The following is a 23734-nucleotide window of genomic DNA, read 5'->3' on the forward strand; positions in this document are numbered from 1 at the left end:
AGGTGGGCGCCTGGGCAGCCGCCCAATGTGGAAATAACAAATTTACATTCCTTCCTCTTTTTTAACGTTCATCTGTGCAACAGCGTGTTCTAAGCGCCTGTAGTAATAATGTTCGTTCCATCCAAAGGTGAAAAAAATTGCAAGCGAGGACACCAATCAGGAAGCAATATGGAGATACCTTAAATAACAGTTTTATTGTTTTCTGTCAGGTATCATTTAATATATTTTTTCATTAATATTTTAAAACTCTTTTGTAGTGGAATAATCCATTGCATGGCCTTGGGTGGGAACACAGCCAACAAGAAAAGAATGTTTTGCCAAGAGAATTGTTTTGTGACTTGAAGGCAGGTCACTGAGACAGGTCTATGTGACTGAAAGCAGTTGCTGGGCTTTTTCTCAGTAAAACATTCTCATAAAATTTCTGTACCTTCCAAGGTTATCCCTTGAGATAAAGAGAGGAATGTTGTGGAAACCATAGAAGCAATAGCGATTAATGCCTTTTGATATTATGTTGTTATTAAGCTATCATACAGGTGTACTCCATGTATCTGTAAGTAAAAGTTACGCTTGATGTTATGCCAATTTCTCAGTAAACAAGCTTTTTGAAGTCTTGTGAACAGAAATAGGACACAGAGCGAACTCGGCACCATTTGCCTGAGCGAGCGGTGGTCCTTTGCTAGTCCTTGATGATTTCATCTGCTGATCTCTCTCTCTCTGCGCCCCCGACTCACAACAACACCCTTTCTCATAACATAGTCTAGTTTTGTGTACCTCTTTTATTGTTCTTATTTAAGCATTAAGCGCATGAAATAATAAACTACCTTTCGGCCGAGAACCGGCTGTTAAAGTTATTTGAATCCTACCACTGCCCACAACCATTGCGAGAAGCCGAGCCGGTGGTCCACCCCTGCATCCGCCAGCTGCCAGGCGGGCCTCTCTCTCCCTCCTCTCCACGTGGGCAGCTCTTGACTTTCCTTCTCTCCTAAAATCTCCTAGAATAAAAAAGCTCCAGCCTCACAGCTTCTCGCCATCACCACCCAAATACAAACATCTTGGCCTGCAAACAGTTTTCAAAACATCACCAGCTTGAAAAATCCCATGGACATTTTTTGGGTGGAGCCTCTCTAATCGCCTCCTTTGCCCCCAAATACACTCACACCGGACTCCCTCAAATTCCAATCCCTTGGGCTAGCTTATCTGCCACCCAGGGAGGGACAGGAGACACATTCAAGGCGGTGGACAGACGAGGCTTTACCAGAAATGCAGGTCCCTGTGACAAGCAGGCGGGAGGGCGGGACTAGACCATATGGAAAACAGCTAAGCCGGAGGTCACAAATTGGTGGCCTCTGGCCTGGATGCGGTCCGCCGACATGTTTTGTTTGGCCCGTACACTGTTCAAAGAACATTTTAATTAGCTGCCAAAGTCATGAGAGTTCACATAAAAATGTGGATTTCTGGCTTTTATTGAAATATAGGGAGCCTGGCGGCACTGGCTGCGACTCCCACCTGACTACCATGGGCTCCTGTTGAGAGTTTGATGAGGCTGGAATCCCCCGTTTTTACCATCTCCGCTGCTTCCCCATGCCCCACACCTGTCCCCTTCTCCCACCTGGGACACCTGCCTGGCCCACGCCTGTAGACTGTGAGGTATGCATCACTAGTTCTCACGGTAGAAACTCGGTGAAGTTCTCGTCTGCCAACTTACAACTTCCCGAAGCCTCCTAGACAATGAGGTGCTTCCCACCTGCGGGCATTTCCAGCAGCTGCCGCTGAGCTCTGCGCAGATGCCCCACCCCCTCCATGGCACTCCGGCCCTCGGCCAGTGCCAGTGCCTGCATCTCTGTACCCGAGGGCATTCCCCAGAAACCTGTAGGTGGCTCTGCTCATGCACATTACAGGACAGGAGTCCTGGGGCGTGTGCACCCACAGAAGGCCTCAGATGTTGGCTCAGTGGGAAAGGGGTGTGGATCCCGTAGCCCTCACCCCTGAGGTTTGCACTGGACTGTTTCCCAGATGTGCCCTTCGGGACTCAGCCCTGTAGCATATTGCAGTAGCTGGTTTAACAGCACTCTCTTCACTAGCAGCCTCCACCTGCCCGTATCAGTTCTCCACCTCCCCACCAGTGTTTTCTGCACCTCCCAAAGAAGCCAACTGTCCTCAGTTCTTTGCTGCCAGGGCAGCACCGGGGAGACTCAGACTAAGAGTGCTCACACTGAGGACCAGAGCCTGGGTCGCTGGGTCTGTTCCCGTTCTCCCTTTTCTTCCCGCATGGCCTCCTCCGTAACCCCATGGCGAGCTGCTGCGTCCCCTCTGTACCCAGAGGTCAGCTGGGAGTTCTCTTGCACCTGACGTGAAGCTTACACTGCCCACGCCCGTGTGTTTCCATGTGCATTGTAAGAGTCAATGCCATGGAGATGTGCTCATGAAACCAGCCCCCCTTTGAGTCTCTCTCTCTCTCTCTCTGTCACATGAGACGTTCAAGAATGCAGGATTCCTGACTGACAGGCAACTCCAGCAGAGAACAGCAGGCATCAGCCTTCCAAAGATGTCCTGAGGTCACCCAGCAATCGGAGCATTACTGGCCCTTTGTCCCGCATGGACAGTCTCTTCCCGTCTTACTGGACCTCTCCTGCCTCTCCTCCCTCATTCTCGTCTGCCTCCTCATCGCTGTAACAGCCCAGCTCTCTCCTTCACTACCCAAAATAAACTGTCCCCCCACCTGCCTTAGCTCTGCAATGCTGACACGAGCTGACAGCAACTTTTAGGAGGCCCGTCCATCTACCCGAAGCCTTTATTAAGGATTTTGTCCAGCCCAAGACCAGCAGTTGCAATAACGACTTGCTTCATCACGTCACATCTGTGCTTCAAAAGCAACTTCCCAGCACCTCCGTGGTGCAGTCTGCAGTCGGCATCTTGTGCTTTAGCTGCCTGCGGACATGCCTTCCGCCCGCCCGCTGGGCTGCAGCTCCCTGGGAGCTGGGACCAGCTCCTGCTCATCTTCGTGTCTCCTAACATCTGGCCCATCCCTGGCCCTTAGCAGGTACTTAATAACTGCTGTCCAAACAAATCCATTCTGTTTCACAGACAGAGGCCAAGAAGAGCCAAAGCTGTTCTGTGCCAACGGACTCCACGGCGAAGAATTAAAACTTGACCTTATCTCAACACCAGGGCCATGTGCCCGTACAACTCCCGGGGGCGCTATTCACATTACAGTCTGTGGAGTGTGCTTTGGGTGTCACTCAGAGAGAACCTCACGTGATTGTGACCCTGGAGCTGTGCGGTGCAGTGGCTCCAAACTGTGTCCTGTATTTTTTTCTTCTTCTCCCTTTTCGGTGTGCGCCCTGCCCCCGCCCCTCGGAGACCCCTTCCACTGCTCCACGGGAGACCATTATACGCCCATTACATGCTGCGCCCCAGCCAGACAGCACATGCCAGCCAGCCAGCCACTCAACCAGCCGGGTAGCCACCAACAAATTAAGTCCTATTTTATAGAGTGTTTTCAAGTTAGCTTTATATACAGGCGACAGAAAAGTCAGCAGATGGCCATCCACGTGCACACCACATTTTTATAAAACAGCCTTCCCTTTAAGGAAAGAATGGGCATAAATCTATGAAAGCAGCCTTGCGTTAGGATAGAAAAATGCATCTCAGCGGTTATTTCTTGTTTGGTCTCAAACTTATCTGTTGCTAATTGTGTGATGACAGAGAAGACAGGAGATCTCGGGGGCCGGGGCTCTGGGCTGCTCTATGACTTGGGGCTAGAGGGCTATATCCATCCATCCAAATCACCTGTGCAGCTGAGTGAGACACCTGCCTAGGTGACACCTGAGCTAGGACTTGCAGACAGGGCTCAGGGGAAGGGAAACTTCTGTAATAAATCGTGACCGGATTCGAGCGCGTATGCGGGGCGGTGGTGAACCATGGGACTGCAGGGGGTGCGGGGCAGGGAGAGGCGGGAAGGCCCAGGCTCAGCACGGTCGCTGGTGAACAGCTGGAGTCTGCACTCCATTCTGAAGACTGTGAAGCAGCAGGAGTAACAAGACTAAAAAGTTTCTTCCTGAATTTTTATGGTGTAACTGACATCAGACACTTATTCTTATTTATTTATTTATTTTTCATTTTTCTGAAGTTGGAAACAGGGAGGCAGTCAGACAGACTCCCGCATGTGCCCAACCGGGATCCACCCGGCATGCCCACCAGGGGGGCGATGTTCTGCCCATCTGGGGCGTCGCTCTGTTGCACCCAGAGCCATTCTAGCGCCTGAGGCAGAGGCCAAGGAGCCATCCCCAGCGACCGGGCCATCTTTGCTCCAATGGAGCCTCGCTGCGGGAGGGGAAGAGAGAGACAGAGAGGAAGGAGAGGGGGAGGGGTGGAGAAGCAGATGGGCGCTTCTCCTGTGTGCCCTGGCCGGGAATCGAACCCGGGACTTCTGCACGCCAGGCCGACGCTCTACTGCTGAGCCAACCGGCCAGGGCCCACTTATTCTTATTTTAATCTTTTAAATTATTTATTTGCTGTGGCAGTAATCATTACTATTTTTTTTTAACATTTGCTTGGTATTTTAAATATTTTTAGAAATTGTTTTTGCTTACTTCTCTGTTTCTTTGTCTTTAACACACTTTTTGCTCAGCAACTTCTGTACTTTTGAGGGCTTTCTCTGTGACCATTTCTCAGTTACGGTTTCCTGGTGATTAGAGCTTTTACAGTTCTTGTAGCAGATGCTGACAGCGCCTTGTTCACGTTGCCCAGAACCGAGTAGAGGTCTGGTCACCTGCGGACAGTCCCCTCCCAGGCCTAAGGCTCCCACGTCCCTCTGCCTGAGTTGCTCGCTCACCCCAGGGAGTGTGGCACATAGCCAGAGAAGGCTAGAAGTTCTGGGGTGGTAATGGCCTTGGAGGGATTCTCCCTGATGAGTGACAGGAGGTGGTGGACAAACCCTCACCCCTCCGGTGGACGGTTCTGAGGTGTATTCCACAGAGTCTGTCCCCCCTCTGAGAATCTGCAGCAGGACAGAGCCGGGGTTTCTGATTTTGGTCACCTGCGCATCCACGCACGCTTTCCTATCTTTCATCCGTCCCTTCCCTGTTCAAACTCACCACTCCCACACAAGGCCTCCTGAGATCACCCCCAAATAAACCACCTGCACCTCAGTCATTGTGTCAGGGCCAGCTTTGGGGGGGGAATCCAAACTAGAAAACTTCATAAACTCTATAAATTCTCATATTTATAAGGACACCTTTTTTTGTTTGTTTGTTTTTGCCTTCACAATGGAGGGCAACTTGGCTGGGTATAGAATTCTTAATTTACAATGAAACATATTCTAATTTTTTATATTAATATTACAGAAAAGAAGTCTGTAGAAAACCGGTTTCTTTGTTTTGTTAGATAGGAACAGTACCATTTTCATACCCTTAAAATAAAAAAAAATTTTCATAAAGCTATGTGTAGACATTATACTGTTCTCAATATTTTTGCGTGGGTATTTGCAGCATCCATTAGAGAAAATGGCGATCCTCCTTTGCTTGTGTCTTCTATTTCAACTATTCTGGAACCCTTTCCCTTTGCTGAATTGCCAGACTCCACCTTCCCTATCTGTAGTCTTTACTGCCATCTCTCTTCATTGCTATGTTCTTTTTCTCTGAATTCTCAGAGACCTTCTCAGATATACCCTGTACAACAGTGAACCAGTTTTCCATACTGCTAACTGTGCTCTTTCCTGATTATCACACATATCTTCATTTTGCCATTGCTTTCTTGGCTTCATTATAATATTCCCTTATCACATCTGCCATCTTTACTTTTGCTTCCCTCTCAGTCCGTTCCATTTCCTTCCAGTCTGTCATTCCACTATCTGATCTTTTGTTGAGCTGATCTTTTCTTGAAGTTCTTCAAGGATGAAAGTAAATGCTCTGTAAAACTTACTTTTGTTTCCTATGAATCTTTTTAAAAGGTCTGCTTTCCCTCTATATCAGTGGTTCTCAACCTTTCTAATGCCGTGACCCCGCAATACAGTTCCTCATGTTGCGGTGACTCCAAACCAAAAAATAATTTTGGTAGCTACTTCATAACTGTAATTTTGCTACAGTTATGATTCGCAATGTAAATACCTGATATGCATTATGTATTTTCCGATGGTTTTAGGTGACCCCACCGGGGTGGCGACCCACAGATTGAGAACCGCTGCTCTTTATCTTGAATTGTACTTTTCTCAGTTTCTCTGTTAAAATCATTTCCGTATTCCCATGCTGGTTTTATTTCGGTCTGTGCAGGGTCGGTGGGCTCTCTCGGTTTCCATTCACTGCCCGCCTGGACGCTGTCAGATGGGTGTTCTGGGCTGAGCAATGCCACTGACATCCCTGGTTACTACGGTCGTGGTTGTAGTCGCGGGAGGGCCATTTTTTGTTTACCTTCTTCTGCCACACGGAGGGTCGTCTTGCCGATCTGCTTTGCCCGTTGGTCCTGCCTCCACAGCCGCTGACTGAAGTCTCTGTGCCATGTCATCATTCTCACAGTCACGCTCACCTCATCCGGACAAGCCCCTGATACCTCATCAACTTTCTACCAACGTGAAACCCAGGGTTCCCTGTGCCAAAGGTGTTAACAGTTGTTGAAATTCACTGGCGACAAAGAGATAAAAACGATGTATTCTCATGTTCCCAGTGATCAGCTACCGTGGCTAATTAACTACCTGTGTCCTTTTCAGGAGCAACGTCCTTGAGCGACTAGAGCCCGCTTGTCCAGATTGCCTGGCCGGCGACCACCTACCCCAACAGTGGTCAGTGATGACAGAAGGGTGGAAAGGATGCTCCCCACCAGCTCCAGAGGAGACGACTCCGCTGAGTGGGGCGTGCTCTAGAACACCCCTCCACCTCTCTCCACCCTACAGATCAGACCAAGGCCAGCTTCTGCGACAGCACACCCTTACTCAGCCCTTTCCTGCCTCATCCTGCTTGTCTCACTTCTCTCCTCCCCGAGCGTTCTCCCAATAGGGATGATTCCTGGATCACAGGCAGTAAGGGGAGAAGGGGGAAACGGCTGTAAGAGCCCTGGTGCATGGTAGGTGGTCAGCGAATGCTACTTCCCCCGACTACTCATAAAAATATACACATTTGCTCATGTCAGTTTCTATAGAAGACCGTCATCACAATATTATTTAAAAGAATAAAAATGGAAATTAAAGGCCCTGGCCGGTTGGCTCAGCGGTAGAGCGTCGGCCAGGCGTGCGGGGGACCCGGGTTCGATTCCAGGCCAGGGCACATAGGAGAAGCGCCCATTTGCTTCTCCACACCCCCCCTCCTTCCTCTCTGTCTCTCTCTTCCCCTCCTGCAGCCAAGGCTCCATTGGAGCAAAGATGGCCTGGGCGCTGGGGATGGCTCCTTGGCCTCTGCCCCAGGCGCTAGAGTGGCTCTGGTCGTGGCAAAGTGACGCCCCAGAGGGGCAGAGCATCACCCCCTGGTGGGCAGAGCGTCGCCCCCTGGTGGGCGTGCCGGGTGGATCCCGGTCGGGCGCATGCGGGAGTCTGTCTGACTGTCTCTCCCCGTTTCCAGCTTCAGAAAAATACAAAAAAAAAAAAAAAAAAAAGGAAATTAAACATCTAATATATGTAGAAATTTGTAGGCAATCCCTAGTAGGTCCTATGATAGAATATTGTGCAATCTACAAGGTAAGAAGGAAACCATGGTGGTGAAGAGATGTGAAGTAAGACACAGGAAGCTATTTAGTGTATCAACTACTACCACCAAGTCCTAGATACTGACAGAGTGAGACCAGCTCTGGACGCTCCCGCAGACACCAGAGAGGACAGAGCCCAATCACAGGGACGACTGTGCCCACAGGTACAAACATGCCCAAGTGTTCAGAAAACCACAGCGATTCCCAATTCTGAGAGCAGAGAGAAATTTCTCCCGTGGGTCCTAAGTGAGAGCCATCAGTGCAATGACATGGCCGGGTCCCAACCACATCCTTCCAGTTACCATAGAGACGAGTTTCACAGGTCTGGTCCCTGAGTAAACCCCTCTCCCCTCACCCCCCCTTACAGAAAGACGGCATCACAGCACAAGCAATTCTGTAACACAGATTCTGTGTGTAGCCAGAGATGCTGAAACCCTACAGATACTTGGCTCTCTCTTGACAGGGCGGGGCCTAAACCAGGGACAAGTTTCAGGGGTAAAAGGTGAATGGAAAGCATGCCCTACCCATGGCCCCTCTTAACTAGTTTTGGGGCCGCCCCAACCTCCGGAGCTCCTAAAAGCCACTTTGCAGCAGAGAGTTTGAGACGATCTCTTGGAAAGTCTTGGAGCACTGCCATTCTAGAAGGCCCTATATGCTTCAGTTGCCCCCCAAGCTGGGCAAGATTGGCACAACCCTGTCAGAACTATGGAGTCTGGCAGCAGTCCTGAAGGTACATCCAGTGCTCCTCTGTGGGCAGGACGGCGGTTTTCCCCCAGAAAGTGATTTTGGTTCCATTTTCACACAGACATCAAGGCCCTGCAGTTCAAGGCTGTAAACACTAGGAAAAGCTGCAAAAACTCCCATCCAGGACAGCTGTGGACAGTCAGAGCAGCCACAGGGAAGAGCGAGGTCTGTTTAAATCAGGGGTCCCCAAACTTTTTACACAGGGGGCCAGTTCACTGTCCCTCAGACCGTTGGAGGGCCGGACTATAAAAAAATCTATGAACAAATCCCTATGCACACTGCACATATCTTATTTTAAAGTAAAAAAACAAAATGGGAACAAATATAACATTTAAAATAAAGAACAAGTAAATTTAAATCAACAAACTGACCAGTATTTCAATGGGAACTATGCTCCTCTCACTGACCACCAATGAAAGAGGTGCCCGTTCCGGAAGTGTGGTGGGGGTTGGATAAATGGCCTCAGGGGGCCACATGTGGCCCGCGGGCCATAGTTTGGGGACCCCTGGTTTAAATCCTCCTATTCCTCCTGTGGCCTGCGAAGAAGGCCCCCACTCTTTCTTCCCAAAGGTGGGACATTGAGACAAACTACAAGACAGGAGGGAATCTTGGCTCCTTTTTCCATCCTGAGTCATGCCATTTACACTCCAATTCATTCAAATGAATTAACGGACTCTACAAAGCTCACTCAATTCATGGAAATAATTTAACTTCCTCAATTCACTCAACTAGGTCAGGAATAAATAAACATGCCAAAATGGAGGTTGACGACCATGACCTTCTAATGAAAACATCAAGTAAGTGCATCATCACTGGCGACAAAAAGCACGCTGAGCTGCCCTGTGTCCTTGTCCCTTATCTTGTTTCTCACGACAACTGTCCTAACACTGGAACTCTCTGGAACACGCGCGTGCTGGAGACAGCGACCGTGTCATCTCGGAGACGGGGCCAGTCACAGCACTGTCTGGAGAAGGTCCCCCAGGAGAGAACGGGTGGGAGACAATGGAAGACATCAACCCTGCCCCGACACTCCGGAGGTATTTATAGTTTCTCCTCTGGCTGCACCAAACATACTTCCTCCGTCCGGGAAGAAAACAACAATTCTATTCGTCCCAAGTGACACTTCACTTAACAAAGGAGTCTTTGCAGAATCACTGCCCAGGCTGAGCTACGATAAAGAGTCAGCTAGATGGACCCGAGGCTCTCTCTCTGTGGGGCGCCCTCCTTACCTTCTGCCACATGTTGATGAAGAACAGCTCCCGGGAGACATTGAAGGACACGTTGGCATCATAGGCGTCGTCGCCGAGGTTGGAGATGGAGATGTTGAGGGAGATATTCTTCACAGCCCCCAGAGCTAGATAGGGGGTTTTCTCATCAATGCTGCAATGAAAATTAAATAGCAGTTCATGTCCTGAAGTGAAGCTTTTGGCTTTCACTAACATAAGGCGAGGCGTCATGCGGTTGCTAGGGAAGGGGGGCGCAGAAACTCTACTGGGATCAGAACTGCCAGTCCCAGGAATCCCAGGAAGCAGCCAGGCAGCCCTGAGCAATCAGTTAGAGCCCATGCACCTCGGTTTCTTCATCTGAGCCCAGGAGGGTTCGGTGTTGCCCATCTGACTAGGCTGCTCTGGGGCTCCCATGAAATCCTCCTATACATCACACTTGGCAAACTATAAGACATTTAGCAACCTAGACATGTAATCCAGCCAGACATGAAGTCATTCAAGTGCTTCTGAGCACCTCCTACCTACCCATCACTACCATTCTACGTGCTAGAGAAAGAGCCACAAACAAAACAGAGTTCTCTGCTTCTAGTCGCTTCAGGGAGACAGCAAAGCACAGACACACGGACGCAAGCACACAGGTCAGATTGTGACGAGAGCCGTGGAGGAAACTTGCAAAGGCGTCAGAAGGACCGAGAGCACCGGATTTGGAGGAAGAGTGGGTGGCGGTATGAAAGAGGGTGGTCAGGGAAGCCTCCCTAATGAGCAAGACACAGAGATAGCTGGGAACTGGCCGAGGCAAAGCTGTGCCTGGAATGTTCACAGACTGGCGAGGAGGCCTGCGGGGCCCAGAGGAGCGAGCGAGGCGGGGAGTGGGAGGAAAGGGCGCAGAGAGGTGCGGGCACTGGGGGGAGCAGGTCACGTAGGGCACTGGTGGGCCATCAGGACCCCGGTGTGACTCTGGGCTGAGCCCCTGCAGAGCTGAGTGGGGGAGCCGTGGGACCTGGCCTCCATCCGTATGTAAAGGTGCACACTGTCTGTGAGAACAGCCCACGGAGGGAGTGGTCGGGGGAGGCAGGGAGCCTGGTCAGGGAGCCCTCATACAACCCAGGCGGGAGAAGATGGCCGACCAGACCCCCTGGTGGCAGAAGCTGAGGTAGAGGGAAGAAGTCGCGTTCTGGGTGTGGTTATAAAAACACATGAGGGTTTGTGTCATTGACAGTAGATATTTTTTAGATACTCAGCATCCTGACATCTTCCTGTTTGGGAGACATCTCAAGATAAGTGGGAGGGGCACACCAGAAGAAAGGGTTAGGGTTAGGGTTAGCATTAAGGTTAGCGTTAGAGTCCTATTTAGGGTTAGGGTTAGAGTCCTATTTAGGGTTAGGGTTAGGGTTAGAGTCCTATTTAGGGTTAGGGTTAGAGTTAGAGTTCTATTTAGGGTTAGGGTTAGGGTGAGAGTTCTATTTAGAATTAGGGTTAGAGTTAGAGTTCTATTTAGGGATAGCATTGGTGTTGGTTGCTAATGTGTGAGTTTCTAAGTACAGTCATGTGATCTAAAGGAGTCAAGTAGCCTCAGTGTGGTGAGCCGATGTCCCTAACTGGAGTTATGAATTTTGAGGGTTGCCCAAAGACACTTGGATCCTCTGAGATCACCTGAGGTGGCCACAGAGAAGATCAAGAGCCCAGAGGTGGCATCTGGAGCTCAACCCTGCCGCCTTTGTCTCCTGTCACGGTGCTTCTCCAGCCTTCCCGGCTAAGCTCTGAACCAGCCCGTATCCTTCCAATAAATTCCTTTTCTGTTTAAATCAACCAGCACATGTTTGTGGTTGTTTGCAACCACTGATAGAGCTAGTAGAGCATGAAAGTCAAGAGAACTATCCAAACTCTCAGTAGGCTCAAGTACTTTGAAATACAGATTTGGGGAGGGAGTAGTCCTCATTACCCCTCCAAGAAGAGAGGACCTCACTTTCCTGCATGCCTGGCATGTCAACAAGAATAACATGTGCAAGGAGAGATCTGATGGTCTTGTTTTTTGAAGCAAGAGCTCTAAGGATCCAAACAAGATGTGAAAAATTAACTTGGAGAAAAGTTTCAAATTCTTGAATGGCCTCCAGTAAATTACGACCCTGACCTCAAGCTATTGTGGCAATTATTTATTATTGTTGGCCATTTTAATTTTAAACAATTGATGGGTTATTTCTGTCCTCTTGTTTGCTTTTGTAAGATTAAAGGAGTAATCCTCGGGCCTTGAGGAGTGAGGAGAGAGAGAGAGAGAGAAAGCTAAGCTTGTTCTATCTTGAGAAGGAACTGCGTAATCACTCACAAGTAGCCCAGTCGCCCCAGAGAACATCCAGTTTCCAAATGGAATATTAAACAGAGAGACAATATAGCAAAGCATGGACCACGAGGCGGGGGCTGCCTCCTTAACCCAGTGTTGTTGTTCATCAGCTGCTTTTCCTCGTGTATAAATGGCAAGAGACTGGGCCAGCGATGTCTAACCTTCTGCCGGCCCCCAAAGCTCAGACCTCTTATGCAATCATACAGCAGGGTCATCCCTGGGGTTTCAAAGTCAAGAGACTCAGGCATGGCCCCGTGATTAAGAAAAGCCAGGCACCTTCCAGGGCAGACTGTGAAATTCAGACTTTTTTTTTTTAAAAAAAGAAGCCTCAAAGCTGTTTCACTCCTTCTCCACAGCTAAAAACCTGAGTATAAAATAGAACATCTCTGTTTCCAAAGCTATTCTTAGAAACGAAATGTAATGCAATTTGCCTGGTGCTGGGTACTTTCAAACATGTCATCCTTCGGAAACCTTACAACACCATGAAAGGTTCCTGATGTTAGTTCCATTTTTAGAGATGAAATTGCGATGCAGAGAGATAAGGTGGCTGGGCCAAGGCCTTGTGCTGGGCTTAGAACTCAGTGCCGGCCATGCCTTCAAAGCCCACTCCTGACATCGGAGCCCGTGTCCGACAGCCCCACACCCCTGGAGGCCCCCTCTGCGCCCCCTCCTGGGTGAACCAAACCTCCTTGTTAGAGCTCTTCCAGCCCCATGTGTTCCACCATCCTCCCAGCACTTACCAGTGTTGTAATGACACCTATTTGTGTAGTTATTTGATCAGCACCATCTGTCTCTCCCACCCCCATTAGGATCTAAGCACCAGGGAGCAAGAACCCTTGTCTGGTGTTACTCATCTCTGAACTTCCAGTGACAGAGTTGTGCCCGGCACACAGTGGGTGCTCAACAAACCCTTGTGGAATGTATGAATGAACATGTACACCAACCAACAACCTTTGCATTTACCAGATGAAGAAGCTGAGCCCCACCCCCCAGGGGGAAACACACACATTGACCCAGATCACCCAGCTATCTGGGGGCTGAGCTGAAGTCAGTGCCAAACTTCCATTGGCATGAAGGCATTCTGAGCTACAGCTTTTATATAAATTCCATCTCGGTCAGGAAGGGCTTTGGCAAGAAATCTCTTTTCATGACATCTGAAAAGAACAGGACTCCATGAAGACCAACCTCTGACAGGACTGTTGAAAGAGTAAAATGACCAGGCACAGGGTTTTGATGCCAAACATTCCCTGGGTCCTTCTTTGTTTAGTAAAGAACAATCTTTCTAGTTTTCAAGGACTTTTAGTTCCTGGAAAAAAAGTTTCCCATTAATTTTAATTTGCTTGTGCAGTCTTTTAAGTGGGTCGTATTACTTTGAACACCTACCATTTTGAGGTACTTTTTATAAGAAATGCATTATTAATAGTCAACAAAGGAACCAAACAGTACAGTGTGTATAAAGCTTCTCTTAACCCACATCTGCAGCCTGCTGGAAACATATTGCTCATTCGTTATCAAAGATAACAACTATAACTGTCCTGATACATCTTACAGCAGCTGTTTTTGAGTATGTTGGATTTATACTCAAGTTTGGCATCATTCACTCAGTGTTCCAAATCAGCTGTTAGTGCCACTATCTTGGTGGCTGTGTGGTACCCAAGGGTCACTGTAGATCTTGGTCTGTGACTTTGCTCATTGCCTTAGATTAAGAGTGTGCAGCTTCAAAGTTCCTTGTTGGGAAAATGCAACACATTCCCATGTCAATCATCATAGGCCGAACCGCTAAAGCTACTAAATTAAATTCTTCCCCTTCTACCCTCATGGAAACAATTTTATACAAAATTTTTTTTGTGTGAAGATGCTAAGGGAAGAAATTAAGTAGCTTAATGGTGTTTAACAATTTTCCATTGGATCATTTTTTTTTTATCTTCCTTAAGTCTTAAAGATATAAATCGTGACCTTATTTAAATAATCTGCGGTTATAATCTACCTTCCATTCAACACAATAGTTTTCTTTTGCTGCTAGTTTAAATATTCTGTGAGTAAAGGATGTGAATACAGGAGTTAACCGAGTGCATTCTAGTCAACACTATTTGAGTTTTAAAATCTTCTTGTTATGTTATTATTATTATTACTGATATTATACTTGTCAACTACAACTATATTTGATAATGGCAACCAAAAGATTAGTATAGGGAAGTCAAATCTATCCATTTTTTCCTTCTTGTCTTCCTCCTTCCATCTTCTCATTCTTCCTTCTCCCTTCCCTTCTTATTTCTAGTCATTTATCCATTTATCCAATCCATCCATCCATCCATCCATCCATCCATCATCCATCTATTACTTGAAGAAATTACCTTCTCACTTGAGCAGGTGGTGGTGCAGCGAATAGAGCATCGACTTGAGACACTGAGGACCCAGGTTCAAAACCTGGAGGTCACTGGTTTGAGTGCAGGGTTGTCAGCTTGAGAGTGGGATCATAGACATGACCCCATGGTTGCTGGCTTGAGCCCAAAGGTCTCTGGCTTGAAACCCAAGGTCGCTGGCTTAGATGGAACCCCCAGTCAAGGCATGTATGAGAAAGCAATCAATGAACAACTAAGGTGCCACAATTACAAGTTGATGCTTCTCATCTCTCTCCCTTCCCATCTGTCTGCCCCTCTCTCTCTCCCCCTAAAAGAAAGAGAGAGAGAGAGAGAGAAAGAAGAAACTACCTTCTCAACTTAACGTACCAGGGATAGTTTCCAGACCTCAAAAAGTATCCAGTCCAGTGGAGAAGACAAGTATTAAGACGTGATGTCCACATGTGCAAAGTGCTGACCCAGAGAGATGAGAAAACATCCCTATGAGAGCCTTTATATTAGGAAAGGCAAAGGAGAGATGCTGCAGGGGCGGGGAGGGGAGGGGAGGGTACGGGAAGATTTTAGGCAAGGTGTCACTAAGGAGGCAAGCCATGAGTCCTACAGTTCATGGGATGATAACCCCATCGACAAAAATGTTAAGATTGGTTGTGTACACACACGTGCACACGCGCATGCAGACAACCCCCGGTTTTTCCATTCACGGAAATCTTATTAAAAAGGAAATCGTGAAGCAGAGCATACTCTCCCATAGGAGAAATGTCAAAATGGGGGGCAGCATTCCTGAGTAAGAATTCAGCATCCCACCAATCACAGATCTCCTCAACAATGTGTCAGGGAAGCAAGGACATGAATGATAGCCACCGCCATTTCAAACCACAGACAATCCTTCCTGTTCTTAAAACATAGGAAGACATCATCAAATCAGAAACGGAATGTGACATCTGGGGGCCCACTGGAGACATCATGTCACAGATGAAGGCCGAGGAACTGACCACTTTCCCGTGGCGGCTCAGAGATGGCGGCAGAGCCAGGCAGCCCTCCTACCTCCTGGTCCGGCATTCCCATTGCGCCGCGAGTCCAGGAAAACACAGCAACTCTGTATAAAATTCACAGAAAGCTCATCTGGCTCTACTAAGAAGAGAAATGAAATTGCGTTTGCCCTTCTTAGCGTTTAAAATATTTAGAATACCGGAAGGTGTAGTCTCTTTACAAAAGCTATCTGAGCTGCTTATTTTTCCTCGTGACAACTTTCCTTGAAATTGGTGGTGGCCTTAAGGACGGTTCCAGGCTCCTTCAGCACTTCTGTCGGTACTCTGTTGACAACTCTCAGTTTTTCATCTCTTAGTGCTTAAACTTACAGATATGAAAAAAACCCATAAAATCACAGTTGCTCATCTGATGTCTTCCTTTGAGGGATACGAACACAAAGTACCGAATGAACTGATTACAATGTGAAGGCAATACACTGACCACCAGGTGAACACTGTCAGGCGGAAGAACAGGTGCAGAAAAAGGTGCCGCAGAAATGCAGGGGGGAGAAATCACTGTAGACTGAAGTTGCCCTAAAGAGTTCCCCGAGAGAGGAAGTAATTGAGCCACATATGAAAGAACAAGGAGCTTATGGGGGCGGGGGGGGGGGGGAGGCAGAAAAACAGGAGGTGCCTTCCAGGCACAGAAAACAATAAGAAATGGTGGTGACTCAGAAATAATGTGGGAAGGAGCAGGAAGAGGACATCCTTAGCAGTAAGATCAAGGGGAGGCCAGCAGAATACGTTGGCTGCATCCAGATTCCCAGGACTCTGAATGTCAGTTTTGGGTTGATTCTCTGCAGGCCAGTGGAGTGCCAGGAATCAAGCCCCTAACAGCACTGTAGCAGCCCTTAGCCAATGACTGATGGCAACTGGTGTATAATGACCTTGATGACCTTGCCTATTGGGTAAGATGACTCTGAAGTACATGTTCTAATTTTAATAGGCGGGGAGGCAGAAAGACAGACTCCCACATGCACCAGGATCCACCCAGCAATCCCACTAGGGGGCAATGTTCTTCCCATTTGGGGCATTGCTCTGTTGCTCAGCAACCAAGCTCTTCTTAGTGCCTGAGGCAGAGGCCATGGAGCCATCCTCAGCACCCAGGGCCAACTCACTCCAATTGAGCCATGGCTGCAGGAGGAGAGGAGAGAGAGAGAGAGAGAGAGAGAGAGAGAGAGAAGTGAGGGGGGGGGTGGAGAAGTAGATGGGTGCTTTTCCTGCGTGTCCTGACTAAGAATCAAACAAGGGACATCCAAATGCTGGGCCAACACTCTACCTAAGCCAACAGGCCAGGGCCAAGACTCAGTAAATTCTAATGCATTTGGCCTTTAACAATATGTATGATTTGTGATTAATCTTCAATGACACATATCTGCTTATGTAACTTGCCAAGCAGAGGTCCAGGAAAATTTTTAAAAGTTGGGTAAAATAAAATTAAAAAAATAAAAATTTATAATATTTAGCCTCTAAAACTTGCTTGTAAAATGATGTAATGACTATTGTGGAATGTCCAAAAAGAAAAATTGTGCCACATATGAGCTTCTCTTCCCCACAAAGTAATTTTGAGTTTCACCAAAATCTGATGCCCAATGTTGGACACTAGGCAAATAAACCTCATTGGTGGGGGACGTATTTAAGAGCTGCCTCTAGTCATTGGTTGAGGGCTCTGTGGGAAAGGAAAGACCATCTTTTCCCAGCACCTCTGGCCTGGTAGACAGGGTGAACAGGGTGGGCAGGGTGCAGATACTGGAGTTGAACACCAGGCCTGAACATAAAGGTGAAAGGGATGTAGACAGCCCCAATGGTGCCTGCTGCAGGGTCCTGTGAGTGGGAGACGCAGCTTTATGAATGGGAGAAGGAGCCAGCCAGTGCGACCTGTCGCCGGCAGATCAGCACAGTTAGTCCTGTTATCTTTGAATGTCTGGACAGGGCTCAAGGCTCTGGAGACATCCCACCAACCCCTTGTGAGCCACATCCCGGCCACTTCCCTTCTTTAGAAACTGTAGAGCAGGGGTTCCCAAACTTTTTACACAGGGGGCCAGTTCACTGTCCCTCAGACCGTTGGAGGGCCGGACTATAAAAAAAACTATGAACAAATCCCTATGCACACTGAACATATCTTATTTTAAAGTAAAAAGCAAAACGGGAACAAATACAATATTTAAAATAAAGAACTAGTAAATTTAAATCAACAAACTGACCAGTATTTCAATGGGGACTATGCTCCTTTCACTGACCACCAATGAAGAGGCACCCCTTCCGGAAGTGCGGCGGGGGCCGGATAAATGGCCTCAGGGGACCGCATGCGGCCTGCGAGCCGTAGTTTGGGGACCCCTGCTGTAGAGGGGCACTATACTGGTTGTCTATGGCTGGCAAGTGCTCTTAAAGGTAGGTATGCCCAGGCTGAGAAGGTTGTTGATTATTATTTTTTTTTTTTTCTGTATTTTTCTGAAGCCAGAAACGGGGAGAGACAGTCAGACAGACTCCCGCATGCGCCCCACCGGGATCCACCCGGCACGCCCACCAGGGGCGACGCTCTGCCCACCAGGGGCCGATGCTCTGCCCCTCTGGGGCATCGCTCTGTTGCGACCAGAGCCACTCTAGCACCTGGGGCAGAGGCCAAGGAGCCATCCCCAGCACCCGGGCCATCTTTGCTCCAGTGGAGCCTCGGCTGCAGGAGGGGAAGAGAGAGACAGAGAGGAAGGAGAGGGGGAGGGGTGGAGAAGCAGATGGGCGCTTCTCCTGTGTGCCCTGGCCAGGAATCGAACCCGGGACTTCTGCACGCCAGGCCGACGCTCTACCACTGAGCCAACCGGCCAGGGCCTCGTTGATTATTTTTAATGTTATCCCTGCCCTAAACCAGGGCACCATAAGGTAAGACACACAGGACAATGCCCTGGCTGATCTGACGGGTACCCATTTTGAGCTTCCTCAGTGCAATCCACTTGAGAGAGAACGACTACAGCTAAATTTAAGAAGATACAGATGGCAGCACACACAATTTCTGAGCCCATCGCTGCAGGGTCTGCGCTCTGGAAAGACCTCCCCTCAGCTTCCCAACTTAGGAAGGCAGCTGTCAATACCTTCAAGACAGAGTGTTGACAGCACTTTGTCCCCCAATGTTGTCATGGCGTTTATTCCTCAGCCTCTGTTCACCTCTAGGTGCTGAGAGCTTTCGGTGTCAAGCCTACTGCTTGCATCTGAGAGTTGTCCCCAAAGTCCCCTGGAGTCCTTACAGAAGCAGTTGCATTCCAAGAACCAGACTAGAGGCCACTCCTCTGTGATACAGCTAACTCCTCTTTACAGCACATTAGTGATCTAGACCAAACAATATAAAAACCTTTCTCAAAACCCCAGCATTTCTATACCTCCACAGAATAAAGCTGCCGATGTCAGCCTTTAGAGAGAAGATGCCGGGGTGGATGCGCTCGCCAACTTCTGCACAGGAGTGGTAGGCACCCTGTTTTCAGACTCTTAGCCCCCTTCTCGAGCTTGTAATAAGCTGGAGAAAGCTATCCTCTCCCCAAGACACAGTCATGTTTACATGACAGAACTCTGGACCGGGAAACCTTGAAGTACAGCGAGAGACTACAAAGGAGTCAGTTCTCACGGAGTGTCCCAGGATAAGTTCCGAAATTTCTCATTCCTACAGGGAGAAGCTGTTTTGTCCTGCTGGCTCGTTTCAGTTAGTGATGGCCTATTCCTCTGCCTTCCTATAGATCTTACTGATAGGACAGGTCAAATCATTTAGAATCCAAATACCCATTTTCACTGCTGTAAAAAAATCACTAAGGTATCCTGATTTATAAGGTACTAGTTATAGTGACAAATATTTAGGGACTTATTTTAATAACCAAGAACACCAAAAAAGATATGTTTTCTAAAATAAAAACAATTTTTGGTAAAAAAAAAAAAAAAAAAAAAAAAAAGAGAGAGAGAGAGAGAAAGTACCAAGAAGCCAAAAACAATATTGTACCAATAGGTGTAATTCTAACTATATATAAGAAATCAAATCTAATCTTATTTTATCTTTTAAAATACTCTAGAGCAGTGTTTTTCAAACGCTGGTGCGAGGACCGGTGTCGGCCCGCGAAAGAGTTAACCACCCTGATGTATGAAGATTACAGACCCAATGATCTTAATCAAATTCGCTTATGCTCCGGGCGATTTCTGCCTTAGCGATCCCTGAAATAATTCTCCTGTCTTCTCCAGTCCGCAAGTGCGAAAAGGTTGAAAACCACTGCTCGAGAGTGATGAGAGTCTACGGCCATACCACCCTGAACGCGCCCGATCTCGTCTGATCTCGGAAGCTAAGCAGGGTCGGGCCTGGTTAGTACTTGGATGGGAGAGTGATGGGAGTCCGTGGGGCTCAGCTCTCAGGTAGCCTCCTGTTGTTTAGGCTCAGCTCCGAGCCGCCTGCTCTAAACCACCCCACGTGCCTCATGCTAACTGGCTCAGGGTCCGCTCACCCCACACCTACAATACGTTTCACTTTGTTCAATGCTCAGAGCCGCACCTGGGACCAGCTTGCTTCTCAGGTGTTCCTGCCCCACCTCCGCCACCACTCAGCTTTCCCGCCAGCTGTCCTGCCTTCGATGTCCCCGAACAGTCCCCCGGTCCCCAATTAGTTCGGACTTGAGCTGAATCCCTGGGCTGATGTGTTTACATGGCTTGTCCCTTACCTCTACCAGCCCCTACGGAACATTTGACTACTTTAAAATACATTTTTTTAAAAAAAGATCTAAACAGCTGACATTAATTAATTGGTTTTTGTTTTAAATCTTTAATTTTAAGAAGCTTCAATATCCATACTGCTCATACCCTTAAATACTTGCCTAAACCAAGTGAACTATATGTGTGTATGGCCGTCGGTTCTAATTTTTTCCAATCGTCAGCTTCAGTACGCCGTTCAGTTGGAGATGGCTTCACATCTCACTGTGCTTTATAAATGTTTTCTAATCATGCAAAACAGACCCAAATGGTTATTAACTCCAGATAGGAATCCTGAGGCACCTCTGTAAGGCACATCAATTAAAGTTTACAGTGGGTTAGGGACATGATGCCTGGAACAGGAATTTCTGGTTGGAAAACCACTTACACAGAGCCAGAAATACCTCAATCTCCCTCCTGTGTACCCACCTGGGCCAGTTTTATGATCATAGAGAGAGAAAAACATTGACTAAGGTGATCTGAGCCAAACTCGTGGTTTCCCTAGCAACATTCAAATAATTAACACTAAGGATGTTACTTTTAAAAAGTAATATGCCTATATCCTCACTGGCTTCTCTAGCAGTAATTTGGCTATAGCTCTGGCTCATATAGTAACTCGTGCAGGGACAGGATCAGGACTGGCTTCAAAGGCCATCGTCTGTCTAATGAGGCCAACACGAGAGGCCAGAGCGCCCTCCCCATCCCTCCAAGCAGCTTAGGCTCCTTCCTTCTGTTCCACTGTGAAAAGAACTGCTGGTTCCCAGCTAACAGAGGAATTCAAATCCTCATCAGCCTTTACTGTAGGGGTAGTTTCCGGAATCACTAAATCTTAGGACATCTGGAACCAATCAGTGAGGTTCACTCACTGTAACAACTGGATGAAAGGCAAAGAATACTTCGGGGGGCAGAGGAATCCTCGAGATCTGTGGGCTGCTCAGAGGTCTGACGTCATAAGACAGGGATGATGTACAGTGATGTATGACTTTCCCCAGCAATGGCACGAAGCCACCTTATGTCACACGTAAGCTGCCCGTCGAGCCTGGCCGCTACATACTTAAAACACAAGGCGCTGATGTGCAACGTCTCAGAGGATGGCAGGCCAGACAACTCAGGAGAGAGACCCAAGCCAGGACGGCCACCGTGATCCCCCCGCACTGTCACGGCTATAATTTCCCCGATTCTAGCTCAAGAACCAAACAGGGAATGTAAAGGGTCACAGACAATAAAACATATTGGAAGTACAAGCCTCCCTGGATCTGGAAGCGACTTTTTTCCTGTGAGATGAGCAGGCCCAGGCACAAGGGGAAGGGAGTTCTTTCCTCCTGGGTCCTCCGGATCTCTGGAGGCCTTGAGAGCAGACGCCAGAACACACACATGGCACGCAGCACACAGAACCACCGTGGATGGGCCCGTTCGTGGCTGCCACATTCACCACCTGGCCGAGTCTCTCCGCTTTGGGCCTGAAGCACTAGTTTCCTCGAGCTCATCTAAAGCGCCGATGAACAGTTACCCATGTCTTCAATAAATAATAAACCAAGAACAAGAAATGAACAGTTATTTCCTAATCCGCGAGGGCCTCCGAGACAGGAAAACGTGGCCAGAGCTTTATAACAGTCCCAGTTCCGAATATTACAGCAAGGATCTTTCATCTGCTCTAGTACGCAGAGCAAAATATTTGTTTCTCCATCCTGTTTGCACACTAAGGGGAAACTTCTAGAACAGGGTTTTTAACCTAATTTTATGCTACCACATACTCTTAGCAGACTAGTGAAGTGAATGGACTTTTTCTCAAAACACTGTTTTTAAATGCATAAAGTGAAAAACAGGATTACAAAGAAACCAATGACATAAAATACAATGATAATTATATTTAAAAATGCATGGTGAACGGTAACTAAAAAAATAATGTTGACTAATAAGAATTGGGTGGTAGATTTACAAACTACCATCACTGTGAGTTCGGGACGAATATAAATGATACTTTGGAATATCTGCAATACAGTAATTCGATGTGAAAATGTTAGGGATTTCTGTGTGTCACGGGTCCTGTTAACACTTCTACACTTCGCTGTCTGCATTCATAACTAAATAAAATGCTAAGTTCCAATTTGAAGTCAGTGAAAATAAAGATGCGACCGTTTTCCCATCCAAGTTGACAGACCTCCATGAACTCTATGCACAGATCACTAAGGGGATCTGGACCCAGGTTAAGAACCTCTGTCCTACAGGAAGGTGAGAGGGAGGGACTTATGTCATGATGGGAAGGAGAGGCCACATGGACAGCATGCTCAGAGTCCGACACCAGGAGAAAAGGTAAGAATGGCATTTGGGGAAGGTATATACGGAATATATATGATGTCATTCATCTCAATTCCACTGTCCCTGGGCAACAGCGAGCCACCTTTAAAAGTGAGCAAGTGGATCAGGGAGGTACGAAAATGAGATTCCTCTTCTTGGCTTAGGAGGTTAAATTGTTTGTGGTCTTCCGCACCAGGAAAAAAAAAAAGTTAAAAATATGCGTCTTTTTTTATTTCCTTAAAGAAACATATCTATTGACAGAAACAGTGGAATTTATCTCTTGTTGAAGTCTCATTATCACAGGAAACATTCTCCAAAAAGAGCCCAGTGTTTGCGGCAAGGGGGGCTGCCTACGCCGCCTGAACGTCATGTGTTCCTTGACGCACGGGGGCCGGTCGGGCTTTCAGTGCCCTCCAGGGAGGGCAGACTGCAGTGAAAGCCATCTCTCACAATGCTGCCCCTCTCCTGTTATCCCTCATGCCTAGACAGTCCTCTTTAAAAGCAAAGTCCCAGGAAAGAAGCAAACAGCAGTAACCCTACAGGACACGAAGTCCCATCCGCCACCAGAAGGCACCTTCTACGTATCACTCCAAGGCCTGGTTTTTAAAAAGCCCAAAGCCCTCCAATTTCAAGCAAGCAGATAAAAAGCCCACCAGCAAGGGCTTCTCCCCATTAATATCTGATAAATCCATCGGATTGGGTTTATTTTTGAAACTCAGTCCTCAAGAAGAATGAGACTGCCTGGACATCAAACACAAGGTCTAAGTTTGATGGGGTCCCAGGGCAGGTCCCCTGTACACAGCCTGTGATGAGGACTTGAGTGGGGCCCAGGAGATGCCCTGCGTAGCAGGAGGCCAGGGAAGCCGGTGCGGAAGGGTTGGAGAGGCTCCTGGGCAGCCGAGCCTTAGCCTGATTCACACCCTCTGGTGCACCAATCACTGCAGGGAATCACCCGCACTTGACACAAGGGGGCTGGCTTTTGGGATCCCAAATTGGTCAGTGATTCGCTGAGGGTTACCCCAGGGCGGGTGTAACCTCCCAGTCAAAATGACTGCCTGTGAGGTAAGGGTCCTTCCCCAGACCAGAGGCGGACCAGCTGTAAGCCCTTAGCAGTCAACAGAGTGACAGCTGGGAGCATGGCACCTGCAAAGTCAAGGGCTCTGGGTGGGGCACCAGAGCCTCCACCCGGACCTGTCATCCTGTCATTCCTGGATCGAGATCCCATGCAATGGAGTCCGGGGGGGGGGGAGGCTCCTAAAATCTACAAGTTCTTTAGAGAGTGGCCCTCCTTCTCACTTGAGCAGTGATGAACTGTGATTTATGAGCACCTTTGGCTCTGCGGGGAGGAGACCAGTG

At 48.1% G+C, this 23734-nt stretch overlaps 1 protein-coding gene and 1 pseudogene across 1 annotated transcript in view; one reads left to right on the plus strand and one right to left on the minus strand.

Annotated features, from left to right (window-relative positions):
- The window catches only part of ITGA9 (integrin subunit alpha 9), a 348465-nt gene that overhangs the window by 119335 nt on the left and 205396 nt on the right, over positions 1–23734 (minus strand). Inside the window, exon 18 of the mRNA XM_066244543.1 lies at positions 9645–9795. Coding sequence (XP_066100640.1) covers positions 9645–9795 — 151 coding nt within the window. The remainder of the gene's footprint in view (positions 1–9644; positions 9796–23734) is intronic.
- On the plus strand, positions 19630–19746 carry LOC136314871 (5S ribosomal RNA; annotated as a pseudogene).

Source organism: Saccopteryx bilineata, chromosome 10 (genome assembly GCF_036850765.1).
Source record: "Saccopteryx bilineata isolate mSacBil1 chromosome 10, mSacBil1_pri_phased_curated, whole genome shotgun sequence".
Classification (NCBI taxonomy): domain Eukaryota; kingdom Metazoa; phylum Chordata; class Mammalia; order Chiroptera; family Emballonuridae; genus Saccopteryx; species Saccopteryx bilineata.